The 20,182-nt window shown below is 40.9% G+C and overlaps 1 protein-coding gene across 4 annotated transcripts; it reads left to right on the forward strand.

Annotated features, from left to right (window-relative positions):
• Positions 1-6,793: 6,793 nt before the first annotated feature.
• E2F6 (E2F transcription factor 6) lies at positions 6,794-17,605 on the forward strand. Of its 4 annotated transcripts, none has more exons than XM_075049131.1 (7): positions 6,794-6,846; positions 10,393-10,441; positions 12,608-12,824; positions 13,132-13,290; positions 14,351-14,465; positions 15,984-16,131; positions 16,862-17,605. In XM_075049131.1, the coding sequence occupies exons 2-7, from the start codon at positions 10,399-10,401 to the stop codon at positions 16,897-16,899; spliced, it is 720 nt and encodes a 239-aa protein (XP_074905232.1). In that variant the 5' UTR covers positions 6,794-6,846; positions 10,393-10,398; the 3' UTR covers positions 16,900-17,605. The 4 variants fall into 4 exon arrangements, with proteins under 4 accessions (XP_074905232.1, XP_074905230.1, XP_074905229.1 ...); XM_075049129.1 differs by lacking the exon at positions 6,794-6,846 and adding an exon at positions 6,985-7,299 and having other exon boundaries at positions 12,608-12,818; XM_075049128.1 differs by lacking the exon at positions 6,794-6,846 and adding an exon at positions 6,988-7,299.
• The last annotated feature ends 2,577 nt before the right edge of the window (positions 17,606-20,182 follow it).

The raw sequence follows: 20,182 nt of genomic DNA on the forward strand, positions 1-20,182 counted from the left end.
CTGTCCAGTTTTTATGTGTAGATGTTGCAGGAAATTCTTAACTTGTCTTTTCAAAATCACTCCTTTTAATCATATGAATCCCAGGTACTCAATATACAATCTACAGTGATCCACCCTACTAGAACTATTAATTTGGCCCGTAGACTTTTCTTTCCCTCTCTTTCTAGGATACTGAGTTTTGCCTGCTCCTCATCTGGAATAGCACTCATGACCAAAAAGCAGTTGTTTTCTAGTGCAGGATGGATACATATCCAATCACTTCCAAAAAAAAACCCCAACCCCAACCCAAAAAAAACAGCAACAACAATCACCATAATATTTCACTCTGACAGTAAGAAAATCAACATCTTAGGCATTTTCAGTCATATGGCGTGCTTATTACATGGCCAAAATACAGGCATCCGCATGCATGTGACTAAAAGTAACCAAAACTCAAAGCACATGCCTGCATTTTAGTTAGGTAACACACCAGTCTGATTATTCCTGGGAAGAGGTCATTAAATACAGCTATAAACAAATGCGTCTAAGAAACTGAGTGGGTCACCTCAGCTAGAATGATGGCTACAAGTAGCAGAAATTACTTCAGCTGTTCCAGAGTCAAGTTCAAAGACATGGAGTCAGACTACAAAGTTAAGTCAAACTTGTAAAGAGAGACATCATCTTTGTTAGATCAAGTTAGAAAAACCATTTAATTTTTTTGCGTGTGAAATGAGAGGAATAGGATTATAGTAATTCCATTACCATAATGAGAGCAGCCCTGCAGAGAAGGACTTGGGAGTACTGGTGGATGAGCCAGCTGGACATGAGCTGGCAATGTGCGCTTGCAGTCCAGAAAGCCAACCGTATACTGGACTACATCAAAAGCAGCATGGCCAGCAGGTCGAGGGAGGGGGTTCTGCCCCTCTACTCCGCTCTCATGAGACTCCACCTGGAGTGCTACATCCAGCTCTGGAGTCCTCGGTACAGGAAAGACATGGACCTGTTGGAGTGGGTCCAGAGGAGGGCCACAAAAATGATCAGAGGGATGGAACACCTCTCCTATGAGGACAGGCTGAGAGAGTTGGGGTTGTTCAGCCTGGAGAAGAGAAGGCTCCGGGAAGACCTTATTGCAGCCTTCCAGTACCTAAAGGGGGCCTACAAGAAAGCTGGAGAGGGACTTTTTACAAGGGCATGTAGTGATAGGACAAGGGGTAATGGCTTTAAACTGAAAGAGGTTAGATTTAGATTAGATGTAAGGAAGAAGTTCTTTACTGTGAGGGTGGCGAGGCACTGGAACAGGTTGCCCAGAAAGGTTGTGGATGCCCCATCCCTGGAGGTGTTCAAGGCCAGGTTGGATGGGGCTCTGAGCAACCTGGTCTAGTCGAAGATGCCCCTGCTTATTGCAGGGGGGTTGGATTAGATAACTTTTACACGTCCCTTACAACCAAAACTATTCTATGATTCTATAATTCTATGATTTGGTGCAATAAAGAAGATAACTCTCCACCTTTTTTTTTTTCTTTGCTTTGCTAGGGTTTATCGTTCGATAAATGTGACATTTACAAACAAATAATTTATTATTATTTCTTAGAATATGCCTTCTGATCAGAATCACCTCAAGGTAGAGAAAAGGAGGCTCAGGGGAGACCTTCTCACTCCCTACAACTACCTGAAAGAAGGCTGTAGTGAGGTGGGGGTTGGTCTCTTTTCCCAAGTAACAAGTGATGACAAGAGGAAATGGCCTCAAGTTGCACCAGGGGAGGGTTAGATTGTATGTTAGGAAAAATTTCTTCATTGAAAGGCTTGTCAAGCATTGGAACAGGCTGCCCAGGGAAGTGGTTGAGTCACCATCCCTGGAGATATTTAAAAGACACATAGACACGGTGCTTAGGGACATAGTTTAGTGGTGGACTTGGCAGTGTCAGGTTTACAGTTGAACTCGATGATCTCAAAGGTCTTTTCCAACCTAAATGATTCAATGATTCTAAGGTTCCTCAGTATTGCAGGCAAAACTGAATTTTGCCATTCCACAATGGCAAATTATTTTGTTTTATCAGTGGTAACACCTACTTTCTATTTTGCTTGTGGTGGCAAAGCAAGAGGAAGGGAAGGATAAGAAGAGGGGTAGAAAAGTCTGCTGAGCTTTAATGCTCTGGCTATGGAGGTGATCTAGCCTTTCTGGAGGGCTGAGACCTGTTCACAAGGGGTATGGCGAAACAAGAAAGCCCTGGGGCTGGATGAACACAGCATGGACGGTTGGAATGCGGGTGCCTCCAAAATCTAAATGATTTCCTGCATTTTCCCAGTGTTTTCTGTTTTTCCAGCACCCTCCTACAGTATGCCTCCCAGTGGCAGGTAACCCGCCTTCCCAGAATCTCTTTCTCCTGTACCCTTCCCTCAGCACAGAACAGGTGCCCCAACATTTCTCAGCCATTTCATTTTCTCACTGCTATAAGGCAGAGTGAGAAACTGGAAGAAAGGATGGCAGTGGCCAACCCAAACACTCCCCTGTTAGGCTAGAATGACTTTTATGCACCTAGAGACAACCCCACCATCAATGAATGTGCTAGATCATAAGCCTCAGTGCACACATAAGAGCAAGTTACTCTAATTTCAAGTAGGTGCTATAGAATGCTTTTTCATATTATGAGATAAAATTAAGTAATAAAATAAATTTCAAATAATACAAAAACTGCAATGGGGAAATCTTTACCTAAAGTAAAAAAAAAAACTTCAAAAATACTTTGAAACTCATGATGTAAAGATAACCATCTTATGAGGACATACTTCATTTAAAGCTGACAAAATTGAATACATCAGGCAATTTTGCACCTCCTCTGCAAAAAAATTTGTATCAAAAGGTACAAACAATAAATATAATAATGCCCTTTTGCAACAGGAATCTTCTTCTGCTTATAAACTCCTTAGCATGGATGAAAATTTCTGGCAAGCTCTGTTAAGACCTTTGCCTAGAAACCCTCAGACTCTTTCAGATGGGAGATGGCTTGCTGCCAAGTTTCAAAACCTTACCAAGAACACAATATTCACCGAACCTTTTCAATAAAAGACACCAGTGTTCATATGCAGCAAGCACTTGCTATTTACATAACCCTAATGTCACCTTAAGGGTACTTTTTCCATTTATATAATTTCTTTTCTGGGTTACAGATACAAAAAGTAGGAGCTTCAGTTTATATCATGTCCTAAAACCTACGTCTCCAACATGATACCACATCCATGACTTTTAATTTTATTTCAGGTGTGCCATTCAGGACATCAGAAAAGAGAATGCTGTTTAGCATTGTGCTGCTCAGATCTGATTAACTGACTCAATCTTCCCCATACTCATACAACAAAGTGAAGAAATAAGAGATTTGCCTTCTTAAATTAATGGATGAGTATTTGCCATGTATACAGGAACAAATTTTTTCAGTCAGATTAAGCTGAGCACATCAAGAAAGACTGTACTATTACCAGAAACAGATTTAAATCAATATATTTTACAGCATAAAAAATTATGTAGTAATGTTCCACACCTTTATGCCTAATTGTTATGCAGTGGTAAGGACCTTAGTAGGACCTTAGGGAGGCTAGGAAGTTTATACAGACAGGCATACTAATATACAAAAATATGGATGATTCTATGTAGTTTAAACAGATACTTACAGCTATTTCTGTCTTTCGTGATTTTGTACTTTCGCATCTTTGCAGGAAGATATTTCCTCTGGCTCATCTTTTCAACAATACATAGGCACCTAATGGAAGATCCAGTTACAAGATTATTATCATTACAGGGAAGATTGCATTTGATACAGAATTGTACGGGTTTTTACAGAAGGCAGCCTTGTCTTTAACTGCAGTATGTTGGAACTACTATGTACGTAAACAAAACAAATACATATCATATAAGGATATAAAGGTAGTTGTCAGTTAATATAGTTCCCAAATTCAGGATTACATATATATGTTGATAAATATTAAAAGGACATTAGTGTAACAACAAAAAAAAAAGAATAGGAAAGTAATGGCATTCAAAACAAATTTTTAAATATTACAATGGCAATATAAAACCCACAAAAAATCCTATTTTGCGTGAAATCCAAACCTTGCACCATTATATTGCTGCATGAACTTCACCAGTAAAAACTTTTACAAAGCAGTCTAACTTCATACGCTCAAAATAAAAGTAAAACCTACATGCCTAAGTAGTGCAGAGTAAAATAGTAAATTACACAAATAAAGCATTTTTAAGAAAATTATGTTTTGACTTTCACATGCAGTCCCTCAAAAATTTTAATGAAACCACTATTCTAGTATGTATTAATGTTAAAAGAGCAGATTTAGGAAATCGACTTATTGCCCCCTGGTGGCAGATTAAGAATCAGTGCAACCAAAGAAAACAATTCCAGATAAATAAGCAAGTCTTTCATTTTAAGCATTATGTCTTGTACGATTAATGTCTGGAGATATTAAAAAGAATGCACAGCCATTTTCATATGCAATAAGATAACAGTAAATGGGGTATAATTTACACTTTCCTCTACAAGAGTAATAAAGAATGTGGGATAAATTTAACTATCAGCTTTATAAAATGTAAATAATAACACAATAGAATCAAACTCTTTGATCAACAGAACACCACAGCCAAAACTCCTGATAGTCCAGTCAGTTACTTCAAAGTCTAATTTTCATTTAAAAGAATAATTAGGCTTTATAATTTTCATTCAAAATCTTCCCAAATCTGAAAAAGCCCACATGGGGCTTTTCTTTGCTCAGATATGTCAGCAGTAAAGGACAGAGAAGCACAGGAACAACAGAATTTGATCTTATGACTGGCTAGAACAACAGCATAGTTAAAAGTTGATGCAATGTTTTCCACATGGGTTAATACAGAAATTCACGTGTCCTAATCCTCAAATCATGAGTCGTTAGCCTCCCTCCTAATATCTGACTACCCAACCATAATCAAAATCCTACTCAATGATTTTTACACTGGCACACTCCTTACATCACCCTAAACTAAAGTGGCCCAAGACATCTATTCCAAACCATTTTGCTGTTCCAGCTGGAAAAAACCTGCTTTATCAGGTTTATATAACCTGTGATTACAATGGTAATACACATCTTCCAGTTAAGAGTATAACAAAGGGGGAGAAATAGTCATTCCTTATGGGACTACATTTATCACCATAGAGTAGTTAGCAAGGATCATGTTGCCCATAGAAAAATGAGCTTTTTTACACATCAGTAATGTGTTGCTTCCATGACAGAAAAACCTTTTGCATCTGCAGCAGTCTAAGCTCTTCTTACAATACTGACAAGCAACATTCACATGACATCTTTAACTGCACAACTCAAGGATTCATGTATCCTGAAACAGACATCATGCCTTTGAGGAGCTGTAACATATTTTTCCCCCTTTTTTCTTATAAATTTATCAGACCGTGGGAACAACCCACCTTAGTTCTACACACCTCTACCAGGACAATTATTACCATGCAAGTAATTGACAGAAAATTGGTTACTATGAAGAAAACTCCATCCTCTATCAAGGCATCTGATGTATCTGTGGTGACATAAGCTACTCCAAAGGCACGTCTAACCTGAAGGCATATGAAACAGCTAGTAAATGAAAATGAATTCAGTATTTTTTTCAAGATAATAGAGTTATTTGACCTGTCCAGTCTGACATATTAGATGAAGTTCTTCACGGCTTTGAATTTCTCATACCAGACTGGCAGTTTTACACAACATCCAATGAAATTCACATTTCTCCAGAGCACCTGCCCTGAGGACGAGGAAGGGAAGTAACTGGAAATTTCACCAAAGGTGTAGGTGGGGAAAGCAAAATAGCTCACAAATTCTTTAAGCAAAAGAACTCCATGACTGACTTACCTATCGTACAATACGGTAGAGGACAGTTAATTGCCATAAAGGGCAATCAATCGACAGATCGGATATCTGACAAGGAGTTGTGTTTTAAAGAAATGATTTTGTCTGACAAACAGGAGTTGCGTACTGAATCGGAAATTTTGAGATTACTGCTGATGCTGACAAATGAGCAAGGCAATAGTCAGTGCTTGCAAACGGTTATCAGAAGTGTGGAAGAAAGGGCAGGAGCAAAGGAGTTGGGATTTGGGAAAGTATCTGGGACATCTTGCTGGGAGGTAAATGGACAGGCTTAGTTAGGACAAGCCACATTCACTGGCTCCTCTCTGGCCCTCGAGGAACATACCTAGTCCTTCACCCACAAACCTCTAATAATTAACCTATTCTTGACATGGGCATGCGATCCTTGTTCCCTGGTGAGTGACATACACAGCTTTGGCCTGCTTATGCTAGCAAGTTGTGAGAGCAGATTATTTGGCAAGAAAGCAATACCAATTATTCTCACACCTATTCACAGGACGGAGCTTGGGCAAGGCGCTCTCTCCTTTCTCATGCTGCACACCGAGGGAAGAAAAACCTGCCTCCTTGCAGTAACCGAAGTGGTGAGACCTTCCTCGTTTTGACCCACTTTAGCCACTGCAGTGCTTAAGGGGGCTCCCCTCGCCGGCGGAGGAAGGGGGCGAGCAAATCCTTTTCTCCGCCGCTCCTGGAGGGTGATGAGAGCGGAGGAAACGCCGATCCGGGCGATACGCGGCGAAGTCTCCTTCCTCCCGGCGCTCAGAGGAGAGGACTCCCCTGAAGAGACGCCGGCCCGCCGCGCTGAGGAGACGGGCAGGACGGCTGCGCCCCTTCCCCGCGGCCGCTGACAGGCGGGCGGGAAAGCGGGACAGCGGGGGTGGGCGGGGCGGTGGCGGCGCGAGGGCGCCGCAGGGGCCGGTGGGTAAGGGAAGCAGCCGCCTCGCCGCCTGTGGGGGGAAGGTTCGTCGTCGTCGTCGTCACCTTCGCTCGCGCCGCGGCGGCGGGAGGGGAGGCTGCGGGCGGGCGCGTGCGCACGGGCCGGGGAGGGGCGGGCGTTCCGCGCTCCCGCCCAACCGTCCGCTGGCGGCGGCGGCGGCGGCGGGGGGGGGGAGAGAGGGAGGCGGCCATAACGGGCTGCGGTGAGGGCGGGAGGGCCCCAGCCGCCCCCTCCTCCCGGAGGTGGGGTGGGGATGGCGGCGCCTTCTTCCGACACGGACTCGCAGGCTCGTCGTGAAGGCCCCTGAGCGCCCTCCCGCCGCTGCCTCGCCTCAGGGCGGGAGAGGCCTCCCGCCCGCCGCGCTAGGCCGCGGCCGGCCGGCCGGAGGAAGGAGGAGGGGCCGGGCAAGCATGGCCAACCCTGCCAAGTGGGAGCGTCTGAGGCCGCTGCGGCCGGACACGCTGCGTGTGAGTGAGGTACACGGCGGGCGGGGAAAGGGGGACGGGGAGAGGGCGGGACGGCACCGCGGCGCTTTGCTGCCGCCGCGGGAGGTTTTAAGGAGATTCCCGAAAGCCCTTCCTCTTGGCTGTCCCCGAGCTGGAAAGATGTGGCAGGCCCAGCCAGAGTGGTGCGCCGAGCGGGTCCCTCACTGCGTTTTAGGAGGCTGTCCGGGAAAGGCAAACGTCGGGATGTTAGCAATAGTGCAAAGGGATGGTTTTCTTAGCTGTGTTACCTGTAGCCTCTTAATCGAGTTCAATAGGTTGTGGCTGTGTTTAAGAAGAACGCACTACAGCTGTGTGTTCCATTTGTCTCTAAACACTTGTGATGTTTGGGTAATTTCTTATATGCGGCTTCCACCGCTACTTTTAGTAATGCTATGAGGTAGCTGACAAAAAAACAGGCCTTACTTTTAATTCTGTGAAGCTTCTTAAAAGCGCTTGTTTTTATTAACCTTGATTGCTGGGCTAAATGTTACTTGGCAGTATTGTCTTAAAACCATGAAAAGGTTTACATGAGTTTTTACACTGGTAATTGGAAATTTCTTATTATTGGAGATGATGATTGTAAGAAACAAAGGGTGTTGGGTACAGCTTCTTTATGTAGATGTTTAGATAAGTCAACCAGGGGTGACGCTTTCCTGAATCTGCCTCTTGTAAAGAGGGAAGTCAAGGATGTGGTAATCATTAGCAGCCTTGGTTGTAACAGCCGTGGAATAGTGGAGTTCAAGACCCTGAGTGTTGTGAGGAAGGCTGGTAGCAGAGTACAGAACCTCGACTTGGGCTTATTCAGGCAACAGGAAGTTGAGATTTTAGGGGAGGCAACTTTGAAATTTGGAGGAGCCAAAGAGGACAGGGGTGTTCCATCCTGATACTCATGACAGCAGGTAAATGTGTTGAGGGATGGGCACAGCTATACTCGCACTCCAGAGAGGACAAGAAGAACATATGCAGGAGGTGGAAGCAAGGACAGGCTATAAAGCAGAAGGATAAAAAACATGGTCTGGACATGTAGGTATGATGCTAGGAAAGTCAAAGTTCTAGTGTTGAAAGTAGCAGGGAATGTCAAGGGTGACAAGAAGAACTGTTTATTGCTACATTAGCGGTAAAGGGGGTGGGCGGAAATGTGAACCTGCTGCTAAATGGGGCAGGTGATCTAGGAAGAGCGGACACAGATAAGGCTGAAGTACTCTGCCTTCTTGCATGTGTCTTCAGAACTGATGTGCCCTAGGCTTTGTGTCTAAGAGACAGGATTCAAGGAGAGGAAGAATCAGCAATGGAAGAGTGTCAAGTTAGGAATCTCTTGAGAAATCTTAACCCAGACAAGTCTGTAGGACCCACTTGGGGTACATCCTGAGAGAGCTGGCTGATGTCATTGTGAGGTTGCTCTCATGATCTTTGAGAGGTTGTGGAGGTCAGCTGCACCTTCACCAGCCTCACATCAGTCCCTTGGAAAATCATGAAGCAAGTTCTCTTGGAAGCTCTTGCCAGGCACGTGAAGAAGGCAGCAATTGGGAATAGCCAACATGACTGTACTTGCAACCTGATCACCTTTGGTGGTGGAATGACTAGATCTGTAGATCCAAAGCTTTGGATGTCATCTACATTAGGTTTAGCAGGACTTTTGAAGCAGTCTTCTGGAGCATCCTCCTCTTTGAGTTGGGATGTTACAGATTTTAAACTACTAGATGCATAAAAAAAGCCTGGCTGGATCATCAGGCTCAAAGAGGAGTGGTTAGGGGTTTGTGCTTTACCCAAAAATTGATTGCAGGTGGTGTTCCTCAGGGGTCTATCCTGGGACCTGTCCTTTTGACAGGAGGAGGACATGAGAGGCACCCTCATAATGTTTATGGGTGTGGAAGGTGCCATAGACAGCTAGGCATGGGCTGGTGGAATGGGTCATCAGACACCTCATAAACTTCCTTCATAAACCAAGGAAGCGGAAAATTCAAGAGTGAAGTCCTGCACCTAGGCCTGTACCCTGCAATGGTACAGGCTAGGGGACCACCCTGCTGAAAGGATCTGGGTGTCCTGATGGAAACTGGGCTAAACATGCACCAGCACTGTGCCCTGGCATTGAGGCATATGAGGCTGTATTAGCAGGAGCATAGCCAGCAAATCGAGGAAAGTGATTCTTCTTCTTTACTTGGCACGTAGTGGGCTGCTTCTGGAATGCTGTGTCCATTTTAGGCCCACCAGTACAGGAAGGCTGTTGATAAACTGTGGCGGGAGCTTGTTAAGCTACAGCAGCCCTTCAGTGCTTGCAAGGAAGTTAACAAGAAGCTGGCGCCAGACACTTCACAGCCATGCATGATGGGAGGCTGAAAGGAAATAGCCATGGGTTGAAACAAAAGAAGCAAGAGAGGTTGCAGCTTGATGTAAAGTGAAACTTTTTCACTCCCAGGACAGTCAAGCAGTGGAGTGGGGTGCCCAGAGAGGTGTAGCTTCCATCCCTTGAAATTTTCAAGACCCAATTGGGTAAAGCCTTCAGTAAGCTGCTCTGATCTAATGGCTGTTCCTGTTTGGAGTTGGAGGTTGGACCAGAGACCTTCTCAGGTCTTTTCCAACTGGAATGAATCTGAATTTGAAAATACTCCTTTTGTTAAGTTGGGGTGAGGGTGGAATGAAGTACCTACTTAAGCTCATCGTGTCAGTTTCTTGACCAGAGCAGACTCTGCTACCAGTCTTGTATTGTAATATGTAGTTGCAATGCTGTGTAATAGCAGCGTATCTTCTGTATGTGAGCCATTACATGGAATAGCTGAAGCTTGTATTTGTAGAGCTTATACAGGTATCCGTTTGTGTTGTGACCGTTGCCTGAGCATTAGGGACTTCAGTGGTGTTTCCTGCTTTCCAAGACAGAGGGAGACATGCTGACATTAAGGGCTAAAAATTCTGACAGGAATCAGTGAGCATGTATACCTTCTATCCAGTGACACTCCTTCACAGTAATATCTGTTGAGTTGTCAGCATTCTGATGGCTGTAGCATCTAGAGTTGATTTGGGGATTTCTTCTGGAGAAGCTTCCTGTGTAGATAGCATTTTATGTCAGTTGTTTTTTTTTTTTCCCAGCCACCAATGATCAACCTGAACGTGGATGATGATGTACAGTTTGTGAGAAGTAAGTTGCTGTGTTCTGTGTATGAAGATTATTCTTAAAGTACTTAAGGCTTTTTTACAATGCTGAGTACATGCTGTAAACAAATGAGAAATTGTTATGTATCCAATATAGGCAGAACAGGAGGAATGCCGCACACTAAATGAAACAACAGATACGAAGGAACACATTCTTCATAGTTTTTCCTCTTTAAATCCGCTGCAAGTATACCTTCCCACTGCTATAAAGAAAATAATGTACAGGAAAAGTGAGTTAGAGAAAACTAGAACATTGTGCTGGCAAACATTGGTTTTCAACTGGTATTAACAAATGTAAATACAAGCTTGAGTGAATTTGCATTTTTTTGTTGTTTTTTTCTCACCAATTGGATAGCCTCACACATCTCATGGTAACACAGTCCAAAACAGAGTTGTTGAACCTGTCACTTCATGTTAAAAAGTGCACAGTCTTGCAGCCATAGAATAGGTGTGTGTTCTGGGTTTGGTTGGGATAGAGTTAATTTTCACAGGAATCTGGGAGGGGCTACAGCTGGGACAGCTAACCTGAACTAGCCATGGGGATAGTCCATACCATGTGACATCATGCTCAGTATATAAATGGGGAGGGGGCTGGGGGGAGGCTCTCTTTCGCTGTGGGAAGTGGTGGAGCTGTGGGAAGTGGTGGAGCGTCAGGTTCCAGGTGGTGAGCAGTTGCACTGTGCATCACTCGTTTTGTATATTGTTTTATTAGTACCATTGTTGTTGTAACTTCTCTCTGTGTTGTCCCAGTAAACTGTCCTTATCTCAACCCATGAGGTTCCTTCCCCTGTTCTCCCCCCCCCCCCCTTCTCCTTTCTGATTTTCCTCCCCATCCCACCAGAGGGGAGCGGAGAGGAGTGAGGAGCGGCTGGGTGGTGCTTTGTTACCAGCTGGGCTGAAACCACGACAGTCCTTTTTGGCGCCCAACATAGGGCATGATTATTTCCTCCCCCCAGCCCGCTCCCCATTTATATACTGAGCATGATGTCACATGGTATGGAATATCCCCTTGGCTAGTTCAGGCCAGCTGTCCCGGCTGTACCCTCTCCCAGATTCCTGTGAAAATTAACTCTATCCCAGCTGAACCCAGGACGTTATGATATACTATGAGTAAAGGTGCGTGTTTCATTCATCTTGGGAGGAATACTGAAGTTTGAAGTAGAGTGTTACACATGCACCCATGCACGTGAACACACATAGACACACGTTCCCTCGAGGCATTAAACTGGAATGCTACTCAGTGACACAGTTTGAGATATGAAATACCTGGTTGCTTTGCAGGAGAAAAGACAAGTAACAGCAGGATTTGACAGTCTTTCATTGACTCTATAGCATCAGATGAGCGCACGTGTACCACGTCTTTTTTGTGCCTCAAAAATACATGCTTTTTTATGCTTTATGCATACATAAATAACAATCTAAAGTTAAACAAGCTGTTCATCAGTAACTTTTCTACTATTTCTGTGAATATGTTGGTAATGGATACACATAGCACAGGGATCTCTCATAAACTTATGGTGTCCTGGTAACTGTAGATCTTTGTTGCATTAGTAAATTCAACAATGGCATGACCAATTCTTTTGCCCTGAGGCCATATAGTACAACCAGAGTTTGTCCATATATTAAGTTCTTGTACTCCAGAACAGATTGGTCATGTCCAGACTGAAACAGTCCCTGAAACCAAGCTAAGTCCTGAACCATGCCTGAATGTTATTTGGGAGATCTACTGGTTAATCTGGGTGTGAAAAAACATTTTAACAGTGTCATGGAGCAGATGATAGAGCTGCAGTTCTCTGACAGTGCCCTGACACTACCTATAGTTAACCGAAGGTTTCATTGGTATTCATTCAGTAGTCTGAGCTCATGTCCTACAGAATGTAGTTACACAACTATTAATATCCGTACTAGCAGTCTGAAGTCATGAATGTTGAAAGCATGAAGATGCATGCTTGCTATTTAGATACAATCATTGCAAACAAATGAAGGTATATGTAGTTAATAGACTTTATATGATGCCATTTTAATGTCAGTGTTAATTGCAGTGCTTCGAGACTTTTATCTTCATTGTTACTTCATCACCTTTTTTTTTTTTTAAGGAACATTTCATACTTGTGTAGTAGTTTACCCTAAATATTCTATCAAAACTTTACAGGAACTCTGAAACTCAAAAAGCCTCGATTTGATGCATCTTTGGTTTATTTGACACGAAAATTCATGGATCTTGTCAAAACAGCTCCAGACGGTGTCCTTGATTTAAATGAAGTAGCAACAACACTTGGAGTACGAAAACGAAGAGTGTATGACATCACGAATGTGTTGGATGGAATCCACTTAATTCAGAAAAGATCTAAGAATCTTATCCAGTGGGTGTGAGTTGGCTTTGAAACTTCTAATTTCTGAAACAATAAAACCCAACAATGTTGAGTAATGTTTATAACTTTGAGAGTATTTTTAAGCATATTGAATTACTTTTAATAGGTAAAAATATTTTAAGTTCTTCTGTATCCTTAGGCTATCTGAATTACTATATTGACAAGTATCAAGCGAAAAGCAGAATGAATTGTATTTCAGCAAAGGATGCTAGAGTTCCTCGTTCTTTTCTATTAGTATACTTTGTGTTCAATAAACAGGCTTTTATTTATATAAACTTACTAGACAACTTTCATACTCTTCTAGAGGTTCTAATCTTGACCAAGTTGTTGGAAAAGCACCAGAGCAGCAAAACCTTAAAGATGAACTTTCTGACTTGTCAGCCATGGAAGAAGCTCTGGATGAATTAATCAAGGATTGTGCTCATCAGTTATTTGAACTAACAGATGACAAAGAAAATGCAAAATATCCTTTTAGCTCTTGCATTGCTTTAACGTGTGGTTTTGGTTGCAAGTACTGAGTTATTTAGTAACAAGTGTAGGCTAATACCACAGGTATGCAGTAATACTTGATAATGAGTTTTCTAATAGGAGACTTTTTGGTTATTCTACATTAGTGTATACTAGTCATGTGCCCTGCTTTGCAGTAGCATGCACGATCTAGCCTGTTCTCAGGGGAATGCTACTTGTGTGACCTTTCTGCTGCAGAAGAATGGAAGTGTGGCGATAGTCTTAGTACCCTGACTATTACTGTGTTCTCTCCATTATAGAGTAAAGTTGTCTCAGGGGCAGGTCTCAACCTACCAGTGAGGTTGAGTTGCTTAGTATGATGAGAAAGAGGACCCAAAACAGAGTCCCAGTGGCATGTTGCCAAGAAGGTATAATGGTATGTTGGTTGTGTCCTAATACTGTTCTGTCTCTTGAGAAAGGTTCCAATGCAGTCTTGTTTTTCAGATAAGTTTTAATAATAGAAAAGGGATTTCTATTAATATGACATAAACATTGGATTTTGGCTTTGGGTTACAATAAAATATTACTTAGCTTCCTTGTCCAGCAGAATGTTAAGGTCTGTGCTCAAATGAAGTGTGCCCATTTTCTGTATGATATCAGGAAAACTCTTCATTACACCTTACCTGTTCTGGTTAAGAAAATAGTTCTATAGTTTTCCAGGAAAATATTTATATGCATAGTTATTACAAAACAAAGAAGTAGTTTCTCCAAGGCAGTCCTCCCTTAGCTTTCTAGACTTAGAACAGCATCTGTGAAAACTTTGTCAGATGTGTTTGGTTTTTTTAATATTAAATATCTCTATTTTTTAAAAGCTTTTTCCATCCTAGAAATAAAGAAAAAAGGTTTTCCACTTATTAGCGAATACTTAATTTTACAAAGCTAGTCTTAAAGTAACCTTGGCTGAACTATTTACCAGTTTTCTTAAGTTGGTATTGTGGTTCAGTATATCTTAACATCATACGCTTTACTTCTGCCTATTAGCAAATTACTTTACAGAATCCTTGACCAATGTATACACTAGCTTATGTAACATGTCAAGATATCTGTAGCATTCGGGCATTTCAAGAACAGATTGTGATTGCAATCAAAGCTCCAGAGGAAACCAAATTGGAAATACCAATTCCTAAAGAAGTAAGTTTTATACATTTCTCTCTTAGGGGGACAAAAGGTCTCAAATTTGATTTTTGCAGCAGCAATCAGTAATTGAATTCCAGTTTCTTTGTCATGTGTAGCAAATATTGGTACTTCATTGTTCTTGTGTTCCGTTATAAAATGCTGTAGAGATAATAGTCTAAGAAACTTAAGTTCAGTATTTTTCTGTTTAGCTAAATTATTAAACAGTAAACCTGTCTGAGCTTTAGTTACTTTGTTTTGCTAGAGAGAATGGAGCAGCTGTAATAAATGTTACTTATTTCCCCTATCAGTTTGTTCGATAATTTACTAGGATAATGAAACTCTCAAAGAGCTGTACAAAATCTACAAAAATTGTAAGTCTAACCAAACAAAGCAATAGGCGTGATTTGATAATGATCTTGACAGCATGTAAATGCTGTCTCGCTGCTTAATGAGTAGATGGATATTGTTACTCTGATATTAAAGTAAGAAATGCACGATGTGGTTCACAAAACATTTTGGCACTCTAGTCATTCACATCAAGATGGATTTTTCATGGAGGTGGGGGGCTCTGCCCTGCCCTCACCTCATGGAACAACACACATCCTCCCATTCAGGTCATACAGAGGAGCCATAACTTTGCCCTCTGCACACAGTCACACTGCACCTGCATTGGGGCCTGTATACTGGGAACCCACTGCTTAAAGTAGTGCTGTGAAAGAGGGGAAATACTGGAAGTAAGCTTAAGATAACAAGTTAAGCTATAATTCTGTTTTCCTTTTGTGTGTACATTTTTTATAATGTTCTTAATTGTATAGTCATCAAATTTGCCTTGCTGTGTGTGGAGAAAGGGAGGTGGTATCCTAGGAAAAGGAGATGTGAATCAATAGAACCAGAAGACTTTAGATCCACTGTATAGATCTCCAGTGGTTTCACTGGTAAAAAGAGCTGGCTCTCATCCTGTGGAGATGAAAAAGATAACATTTCAGAGGCTTCCTGAAGCAAAAGAAGGCAGGATTTAAAAGCCTGTATTTTAGAGAGAACAGAATCTTCTGTCCATTGTCCATTAAATTTGATTTGCTCTGTGCCTTGCAATGTGATGTCTGCTGAAGCAAAGCAGTAAAAGTAATACGATGTAGTTGCTTTGCTATATTATTAAAGCTGCTATGTGCTCTGAATTGTTTTCTGATCCATGGCATTCACTTGTCAAGTTTTAGATTTTGTTACTCTTCCTAAACGTATAGTAAATCTTTGTCATATATCTAAAGGTTAGTAAAAAGACTAAACAAAGATTCATTAAGTGCATGTTCATCAAAAATGAAACCTTGTTAGCTTAATGGTGCTTAATAATCGGCCTACAAATCTATGTAATAGTCATAATTTATGTAGGACTAGTAACACAATTTTAAATAGTTACGTCATTCCTGTATTTGTTCTGTTCTTAATCTATTGGCTTTAAAATACATGCAAAAATAGATAACTGTGTAAGGTGTGTAAGATTGTTCTTTGGTTTATATGCAAGTCACTGTTTTATAGGATTGCATAGAAGTACATGTGAAGAGCACGAAAGGACCCATTGATGTGTATCTATGTGAGGTGCAACAAGAGAAGCCAGGTGCCAAAACTTTTGAAGATATGGATACTGTCACTTCTGAAACTGAGCCATCAGTTCCTCCTGATGAAGGTAATTTCTTCCATTTACATTTTTATCCCCATGTAATTTTTTTTAAGTCAGTCATACTATTCTGATAAAGTTTAAAACTGTACTGTACAAGTACAATTTTCTGGGCATAGTTTGTGGGCCAGGATGTGTGGGAGTATAGGAAGCACCTGAAAGAAATCCGTGCTGTTGTGTTACCTCACAACAGCAGGAGGTCAGAGAGTCAGGCATGTGCACACACAGCAAGGCACTCTTGTTCCCTGACCCTTTCCTTCCTTTGCTCGTTACTGGTTTCCTGTCGGAGCTGCATTCTGCAGATGGAATAATGTGTGTCAGTTCTCAGCTGCCTCACTCCAGAGTCCAGCAGCTCAGCTGAAATAGTTGTCATTAGAGTTAAGATGCTGTTTCAAACAAGAGAGTGTGCTGCTCTGGCTCATTACTGCCCTGTCTAAGGGAGGGCAGGCGGAAGGGGGAATGTAGTTTTTGATCTCCTAAAACAAGATTGGCTGGAATAGAGTTTCTCAAGAGCCCCAATGCTGCAGGATGTTGTGGTTCAAAAATAAATGTGGCGGGAATTGCGGTAGCTCAGAACACAAAAGATAAATTATTTTTAGCAGTGCTGCTTTATAGTTGAGGGGAAGAGTTGACTTTTTAATCTCAGGCAATTTTTTACTTTATTTTGCTTGCGAAATGACTCAGTTATATTTCCTACAATGACAGTAATTGTATTCCTTTTTTTACTTTGCTTTCAAAGTGAGATCTCCGGAGGAAGAAAAAAACCAAACCACCTGAGGTGACAGATTAATTGCAATTCAAAAATCTAATACAGAATGTAAATATCTGTTACAGAGCTTTTCCAAAGCTGCTTGGATCTGCAAACTTACTAACCTGAAATACTCCAAAGTGTTTTAAATTTAAAACAGCAGTGGGTTGGTTGAGTGCTTTCACAGGATTGCTTATCTTCCCAAGTCAAAAGACAACAGTTCCTAGAGTTGCTTTTAGGAGCTTTGTTTTCATAATTGCATGTGATCTACAGAGCTTTGGGAAAATGGTAATTTTTAGCTTATGAAATAATTTTAATTGACAGAAAACATAGGCAATTAATTACTTCTAAAAATGAAGATTTGAAAACTATTTCTGGAATAATCCACAATCCTTATGAGAATGTATATAATAAAGAAATGCACTTTTCAGTTCTGAGGCTGCACTACTACTAAGCAGGATTGTCAGATATGAGTGTAACAAAGAACTGGTGTGTCAGAAGCCTTCACTATAAGGAACAAGATGTAAATGTCACGAGAGTTATGCCTTATACTGTGTAGATGCTGTTTGCATTGTTTGCATCCAGCTCTGCATGAACTATGGTATCAACACTGAAGTTAAATAATTTGAGCTTTTTGTATATATCTGTATCATGTCTAGGTAGTTACTGATTTATTGAGATGGTTTGCATTTCTGCCTTTGTACAGCAAAGAAATAAAATAAGCTTATAAAAATATTCAGTAGTCTTAATCAGTCAGTCTAATGAACCATGTTGGGTTGTCTTTGTTGGAATTCGCTGGGTAACTACAAACATTAAAACTGATGTGAAAATTTTAAATCCGTTACACGTGGTGCTGGCAGCTAGCAGTTAGATCTGATTCTTGTGATGCCACAATACCGTAGCAATTTTCAGAAGAAACATTATGATCAATTACTACTTAAATTGGTCCCTTCCAGTTTCTAGAGTTTACATACAGCATACATACATACACCATGATGTCTTTTTGGCTCTAGCTTGCAAAAATACGTAAAATACTTTAGAACTACATCTGTATTCATCTGTCTTTAGTATCTGTAAAATGAAGCTTCAGAATTTTGGTACTGCGTTTTCTAAGTTAATTAACTGTCACCATACAAACGTCGTACTTGGGCTCACTTCACTCCAGTATGGAAAAGTGTACTTAATAGTTTTCTGTGTGGGGTGGGTTGGTTGGTTGGTTTTTAAATTAGAACTCAATCACACAGTATCAACAACTATCTGTCTACTCACAAGTGTGAACAACAAAGCTAATAAACACCTGAATGTTTTAACCAGCAACTCTACAGCTGTTTTAGACAGATGTTGTGAAGGTAAATGCCCTATATTCTACTAATTAATACAAATAAGGTAGGGCATTTGACACTGAAGAGCTTAAACGTACCTAAATAGAGATTGGAAGTTAATCCAGTTTTCTACAAGGTTCACTAGTTCTGCAAAATGCATAGTATTCTACTATTCAAATTGGGAAATACACCGAGTGCAAGCTTGTGTCAAAGTAATCTTGACTTCTTGTGTACATGCTGCCAACTTCCAGCTCCAGAATATAGGACTTCAGTGTTGGATACTATTTTTCTGTATCTCTATAAAATGCAAGCTGCAGGCTGAGCTGTTACGATAATAAATAAAAGCAAAGTGAAGGAACACTTCATACATAGATCACAGTAAAAATGGGGAAGGTGCTCCTCCAATGAAGTTGGGGGCAGCGGTTAAAATTAAGAAATCATCTTTTTGCACAGAAAGGTTGTCCTTTTCCTTCAGCGGCTGGCTTCTTTCCGGATGGCAAACTTGCTATTTGATTTTTTTACACTGCTGTTCTGTTTTGGTGGGGAGAGAGGTCTGTGCCTAAGAGAAGTATTGACCCCCCTACACTGTTTCAACAACTTGGGATAACTTTTGCTGGGAAACGTGTAAAAAATTTCCAAGCACCAACAACTAATCCTGAATGCTATGTATGTGTTAGGGTGGGATTTGTTATGATACAGTGTTTTGAACTGTGGAGTAAGGAAGTATGCTTTTACAAAATAATCATCTTATAAATGTTAAGTAAGTCTGTCTGCAAAAGCAGAACATACTTTTTTAATTGAAACATTAGGATTTTTCAATTTGAACAGATCTCTAGTGATTCTGTTTTTCCTTCTTCCTTTGTGTGGGTTTTCTAGCTGTAGAATTCATTTTTTAACTTCAAGCTACACAATTATCACAGTGAAATGGGAGAAGCTGTAATATGATAGTTTATAATTATTTTCTTAAATACATACATTGTTTTAATAGTGCACCTTCAGTGGAACAAATGGACTTTTGAAGTTGAAATCACTTTGTTGTTACTACTTGGATATGTACAGTATTGTCCAATTGCAATACTGGAAAACAGTGTACTGTGTAAGATCAGTACGCGAACTAGCTGAAAAGATTAGACTTGAACTTGAGGAAAAGTTCCTGAGCGATGCTGAACTTAAATACAAATTACAAGCTCACTTAAAAAGTAAATGTGGTAGGACCTTACTCTGAATTTGTATAAAGGTTATTAAGATTAAAGTATTTTTGTTGAGTCCATATCTGTCCATTTTCACCGTATTTGTATGTGTAAGCACTTCCCTTGGCTATTTGAAGACTATGCCTGTAATAAATTAAAAAGCTCTAATAACGTTTTTGTCTTTCCTTCAATAAGAATGGCTGAGCATCTAAATGCATTAATCAGCAATAGCAACAGCCAGGATCTGTAATTATAAAATGGCCTGGTTTTGCTGACTCTGTAACTGGAACAAACGCTGCTGGCTGCCAGTTCGGCCCTTATTTGGTATGGGCAGTTACTTGTCAGAGTTTTCAGATGTGAATTGCAGTTTTTAAATAATGTGATTTGTAAAGAAGATTCCTTTAAATTATTATCTTTTGGAAAGCACTTAAAAGACAGCAGATTCCTTCATTTTGAGTAATCTTTTTGTTTTGTGTGAAGAGCCTCATTTATACGCATAATTAAATTACACTGATTTCAAAAGTCACTTTAGCTGTTGTAATTTTCAGTGGTGAAATTAGCCTGCTTGCTAGATAATCAGCTGGTCCCAAGTAGCTGGAGCTGACTGCAAGCTTTAAACCTTTATGTGTTCTGTGATCTTGGTGTATAGGCTGGCTCTGGCACCGTGCTGGGACTTAAGTCACTGCTGAAGTGTTTATCCAGAGCAGGAATCTGCTATTTTCAGTTCCACTTCTGATCTGCCAGCGGTAATTTGAGGCTAAAATCGCATAAATTATACTTGGTCCTGTACAGTTTATATA

The sequence above is a fragment of the Buteo buteo genome, chromosome 17 (assembly GCF_964188355.1).
Source record: "Buteo buteo chromosome 17, bButBut1.hap1.1, whole genome shotgun sequence".
Taxonomy (NCBI): Eukaryota; Metazoa; Chordata; class Aves; order Accipitriformes; family Accipitridae; genus Buteo; species Buteo buteo.